This window comes from Seriola lalandi, unplaced genomic scaffold (assembly GCF_002814215.2).
Source record: "Seriola lalandi dorsalis isolate HSWRI2012SDOR001 ecotype SW California unplaced genomic scaffold, Sedor1 jcf7180002054973, whole genome shotgun sequence".
NCBI classification, from domain to species: domain Eukaryota; kingdom Metazoa; phylum Chordata; class Actinopteri; order Carangiformes; family Carangidae; genus Seriola; species Seriola lalandi.
The window spans coordinates 22,266-27,983 of NW_019525523.1; the positions used below are offsets into that span (position 1 = coordinate 22,266).

The 5,718-nt window shown below is 42.5% G+C and overlaps 3 protein-coding genes across 3 annotated transcripts in view; all 3 read right to left on the minus strand.

Moving 5' to 3' along the window:
• The window catches only part of LOC111646576 (protocadherin gamma-A11-like), a 3,051-nt gene extending 1,183 nt beyond the window's left edge, over window positions 1–1,868 (minus strand). Inside the window, exon 1 of the mRNA XM_087171004.1 lies at window positions 2–1,868. Coding sequence (XP_087027130.1) covers window positions 2–1,630 — 1,629 coding nt within the window. The 5' untranslated portion in view covers window positions 1,631–1,868. The remainder of the gene's footprint in view (window position 1) is intronic.
• Window positions 1,869–2,262: 394 nt separating this feature from the next.
• LOC111646577 (protocadherin gamma-A11-like) lies at window positions 2,263–5,047 on the minus strand. The gene has a single exon (XM_023396106.2). The coding sequence runs from the start codon at window positions 4,663–4,665 to the stop codon at window positions 2,263–2,265; it is 2,403 nt and encodes an 800-aa protein (XP_023251874.1). The 5' UTR covers window positions 4,666–5,047.
• Window positions 5,048–5,433: 386 nt separating this feature from the next.
• Window positions 5,434–5,718, minus strand: part of LOC147817318 (protocadherin gamma-A11-like) — a 2,691-nt gene continuing 2,406 nt past the window's right edge. Inside the window, exon 2 of the mRNA XM_087171005.1 lies at window positions 5,434–5,595. Coding sequence (XP_087027131.1) covers window positions 5,434–5,595 — 162 coding nt within the window. The remainder of the gene's footprint in view (window positions 5,596–5,718) is intronic.

Consider the following 5,718-nt stretch of genomic DNA (forward strand, 5'->3'; position numbering starts at 1 on the left):
GGTCCTGGATCAGTATTTTCACAGTCACATTGCTACTGAGTGGAGGAGAGCCTCCATCCTGCGCTTTGACGCGGAAGTGGAAATCTTTGATCTGCTCGTAGTCAAAAGAGCGCACTGCATGGATGACTCCACTATCAGCACTAACGGACACATATGAGGAGACTGGCACTCCGTTAACAGAGGAGTCCTCCAGTATGTAAGAAACACGAGCATTCTGCTTCCAGTCAGCGTCTATGGCTTTCACTGTGAATATAGAGAGGCCTGGTGTGTTGTTTTCTACAATGAAGGCCTCATATGAGCTCCTCTCAAAGACAGGGGTGTTGTCATTCACATCAGAGATCTGTAAGGTGAGAGTGACGCTGCTGGAGAGGGAGGGGACTCCCTCATCAGAGCAGGTCACTGTTATATTATACTCAGAGGCTCTCTCTCTGTCTAATTCACTGTTGGTTATTATACTATAGAAATTATTGGAGGTAAATTTAATTTCAAATGGCAGGTTTTCATTTATTACACAGTGGACCTTTCCATTAGTTTCAGAATCTGGGTCATTTACACTCATTAAAGCTATTACTGTTTTGTGTGCTGAATCCTCTGGTACGGAGCCTGATGTTGATATCATATTTACAATAGGGCTATTGTCATTCACGTCAATAACATCAATTATTATCTTACTCGAATCTGAGAGTCCACCTTGATCAACAGCCTCTATGTCGATGTGATAATGTTTTTCTCTTTCATAGTCTATTGGACCTTCTAATATTACATCGCCTTGACTGTTAATATGAAATAACTTCGAAACAGCATCCATGCTATTCCCGATGACGTAGGTCACCTCGCCATTTGAGCCTTTGTCTGCATCAGAAGCGCTGACCTTAGTAACGAGTGTTCCTATTGCGGAGTTTTCTGTAATGCTTGCTTTGTAGACGGATTTGCTGAAAGCAGGGGCATTGTCGTTTACATCCAACACAGTCACATGAATTTGCATTGTCCCTGTCATTTGTGGTTCTCCTCCATCCTCCGCTGTTAAAACCAATGATATGTGTTCTTGTTTCTCTCGGTCCAAAGGTTTTTGTAAAATCATCTCTACCTTTTTGCTTCCATCAGACTGAGAATGCAGTTTAAGCACAAAATTGTCACTCGGCTTTAGAGTGTATCTCTGAAGACCATTCAGTTCGATATCAGGGTCAATCGCTTTCTCGAGCAAGAACTTAGAGCCGATGACTGCAGACTCGCTTATTTCAAATCTTCTCTCCTCCTTTTGGAACACTGGAGCGTTGTCATTAATATCGGTAATTTCTACAGTAACTGGGAACAATTCTAATGGGTTCTCTAACGTAATTTGAAAATGCAAAGCGCAAGGCGTTGTCTGTCTGCAGAGAGCTTCGCGGTCTATTTTTTCTTTAATAAGGAGGACTCCTCTTTCTCTGTTCAGTTCTATGTACTGAGCACTGTCTCCCGTGTAAATGCGAGCTTTACCTGACTTAAGACGTTTGACATCTAAACCTAAATCCTGTGCTATGTTACCGACCAAAGAGTCTTTTGCCATTTCTTCTGGAATTGAGTAGCTGACCTGTCCGTTCACAGAACTCAGGCAGAAGATGGAGATTAACAACAGTACTTGCCGTTTCATTGTTCTGTCCGATAGCTCCGTTGCACAATAGATACCGTGTGTTATTCCGTTTTAAGAGTAAGATTCGGTCACATGAAAATTAAAAATGGACGAGAAATATGTTTTAATCCACACATTAGGAAATAAAATTCCGTCTTGAGGTATCTGTTCATAGCAGTCTATGGTCTGATTTCCGAAGTGTCCATTCTACATCTGAGCCTGTACGTCGGTATTATGCCAGAGCGATGACTAGGAGGATCTTTTACAAAAGCAATTCTCAACTGCCACACACTGGGCAACAGCGGCCCGATGAGTTCAAATTGTGAAAGTACATAAGAATAACAGCAATAATGCCATGAGAATTCGAATGCTACATTCAGATTAAGGATAATAGAAGGAGCCTAAACATAGCCTGTGCTGCTTGTCTGATTTTTTAAAAATCTGTAGAAAAAAATATGAAAAGGGAGTTATAATACTGGATAAAAGAGGCTACTACACACAAGGAAAAACATGCAGAAGGAGAGTGAAAGAGGAAAACAATGTGAAGCTGTGCTTTCAATGTCGCTGTCCAAGGCGCTGTAGTTTTGCCTAAATGACGCCTTTAACACACATGTTAAAGTACATACATACTGCAAAAAAACATTATATAGAAATCAAACCACATGACCAACCTCTAGAGGAGAGTCTGGTTCATCCAGGATGCTCTTTTCATTCTGTATCCGCTGCATCGTCCCTGTAGAACTGGGGTCCATTATCAGCACGTTCTGGCTACCAGCTCTGCCGAACTTACAGTCACTCTTTCTGGAGTCAGTCGTCCTGCACACCTCGTAATTGTACACGTGCTGGAGAGTCCCTGTCCCCAAAGTGTCTGAGTAACGTGGTGGATAATATGGAATCACAGGGAGATTGGAGTGATACAGGATGCGAGACTGTCTCCATCTGTAGATTTTCACTGATATAATAACCACTAAACACGTGATGAAGAGGAAGGAAACTACAGCCAGAGCCAACACTAAGTAAAAAGTCAGGTTGTCATTGTACTCCTTGTCGTGTGTAAAGTCAGTGAATTCCGACAGCACTTCAGGGAAGCTGTCCGCCACCGCCACGTTAACAATGACTGTAACTGAACGAGAGGGCTGCCCGTTGTCCTCCACTATAACAGTCAGTCTTTGTTTCACTGCATCTTTATCAGTGACTTGGCGGATAGTTCTTATTTCTCCATTCTGTAAGCCCACTTCAAACAGCGCCCTGTCTGTGGCTTTCTGCAGTTTATAGGAGAGCCAGGCATTCTGTCCAGAGTCCACATCAACAGCCACCACTTTAGTCACCAGATAGCCCACATCTGCTGAACGAGGCACCATTTCAGCCACCAGAGAGCCACCAGTCTGAACTGGGTACAGAATTTGAGGAGGGTTGTCGTTCTGGTCCTGGATCAGTATTTTCACAGTCACATTGCTACTGAGTGGAGGAGAGCCTCCATCCTGCGCTTTGACGCGGAAGTGGAAATCTTTGATCTGCTCGTAGTCAAAAGAGCGCACTGCATGGATGACTCCACTATCAGCACTTACGGACACATATGAGGAGACTGGCACTCCGTTAACAGAGGAGTCCTCCAGTATGTAAGAAACACGGGCATTCTGGTTCCAGTCAGCATCTCTGGCTTTCACTGTGAATATAGAGAGGCCTGGTGTGTTGTTTTCTACAATGTAGGCATCATATGAGCTCCTCTCAAAGACAGGCGCGTTGTCATTCACATCAGAGATCTGTAAGGTGAGAGTGACGCTGCTGGAGAGGGAGGGGACTCCCTCATCAGAGCAGGTCACTGTTATATTATACTGTGACGCGGCCTCTCTATCCAAAGCTACTTCTGTAACTAAACTATAAAATCCATTCATTGTATTTTGTATTTTAAAAGGAATGTCATCATTAATATTACACTTCACCTCGCCATTCCTTTCAGAGTCAGGATCATTTACACTTAGCATAGCAATCACAGTATTGTCAGGAGAGTCCTCTAAAATGCTGTCTGATTTAGAGAGTATTTTTATATGAGGGCTGTTGTCATTGATATCAATGATATCAATTAGGATCTTACTGGAATCAGACAGTCCACCATTATCGATAGCCTCAATATCTATTTGGAAGAGCTTAGCTTTTTCATAATCTATTTCACCGATTAAGATAACCTCTCCAGTTTTTCTGTCGATTTGAAACAGATCGGATAAACGACGCTTGCTATTTGAAATTGCGTATGATATTTCTGCATTAGAGCCTCCATCTTTGTCAGATGCACAAACCGTAATAACCCTGGTTCCCCTTGCGGAATTCTCGGTTAATGTTTCCTTGTATACTGACTTAGTGAAAACCGGTGCGTTGTCGTTTGCATCTAACACGTTAACAGTTATCTGCATTGTCCCCGACATACGCGGCTGTCCGCCATCTAGAGCAGTTAACAGTAGTGATATCTGTTCCATGTGTTCGCGATCTAGTGGTTTCTGTAGAACCATTTCTACCTTTTTACCTCCGTCTGCTTGATTCTCTAGTTTCAATGCAAAGTTGCTTGTTGGATTAAGCGAATAGCTTTGGAGACCATTTGCACCAATGTCTGCATCTATGGCTTTCTCCAGTACAAATTTAGACCCAATAACAGCTGACTCGCTGATCTCAAAACGTTTCTCGCTTGATGCAAAGCTGGGAGCGTTGTCGTTTATGTCTGTGATTTCTATTGTTATGCGAAACAGTTCCATTGGATTTTCCAGAATCATCTGTAAATGTAAAGCACAGGGCGTTGTTTCTCCACACAGCGTCTCTCGGTCTATTCTCTCTTTGATAAGGAGGACACCCCTTTCTCTATTCAGCTCGATGTATTCTGCACTGTCTCCCGAATGAATACGAGCTCTACCAGATTTGAGCCTTTTAAAATCTACACCTAAATCTTGAGCGACATTGCAGACTAATGAACCTTTCTCCATTTCCTCAGGAATGGAGTAGCTGACCTGCCCGAACACCGAGGTAACAGAGAGAGCGAAGATGAACAGTACTTGCCGTCTCATCATTTTGTCGGGTTATTCCTGTGTCCTTTTGATAAAACTGTAATCCATATGAATATCCTTAAAAATTCCGGTCGTATCTGCAGTAAATTATCAACAAATAATAGCAGCTTCCCATGTCCGTGAGCAGTTTTCTATTTACACGATGGCAGGCGGTCGGTGCCTGTTTTATTGTCTGCCATGTCACAATCTAAGGGGGAGGTACAGTTACCAGCCCTATCGAAGACTGCCACACTCTGGCCAATAGCGGCCCTTTCTGTTCATAATACCAAACAGCAATAGATGGGGTAAGGGAGACGAGAATGTAGATGATGATAGAGAAATGAAGCTGATTATTATTATTATTATTATTATAATTACTATTTGTAGTAGCAGTAGTAGTAGTAGTTACAGTAGCTGACCAGTATATCGCTAGTGTCAGTAAGATCTTGGTTTACATCTGTGATAGAACTATTTAATCACAGAGTATCCTTATTGGCTGAAAGTTCATTAAGTTTAAAATTAAACGAGGAAGAGCAAAAACAAAAATTCATGGCTATTGGCAAGTGTAGCTCTTTGTCACCGAAACTAATAATAAAACAGGTTGTGTATAGGATACAAGAAAAAAATTAAATCACAGAAGAAATGGACAATTATGTGGTGATGACAGTCATATCTTTATGCAAAGTGGAATGCTGTCCATGGTACTGAAAATGCAGGTATGGCGCGCAACAGTTCCCAATGAATTTAACTAGACACAGAAAGAAATAACGGCAAAGAGAGCAGCCACATTATTTAACTGACCTCTATAGGAGAGTCTGGTTCATCCAGGATGCTCTTTTCATTCTGTATCCGCTGCATCGTCCCTGTAGAACTGGGGTCCATTATCAGCACGTTCTGACTACCAGCTCTGCCGAACTTACAGTCACTCTTTCTGGAGTCAGTAGTCCTGCACACCTCGTAATTGTACACGTGTTGGAGAGTCCCTGTCCCCAAAGTGTCTGAGTAACGTGGTGGATAATATGGAATCACAGGGAGATTGGAGTGATACAGGATGCGAGACTGTCTCCATCTGTAGAT

What these genes read in the sequence shown, in the direction of transcription:
- LOC111646577 (XM_023396106.2), bottom strand. Translation starts at nt 4,665, where the DNA reads ATGATGAGACGGCAAGTACTGTTCATCTTCGCTCTCTCTGTTACCTCG.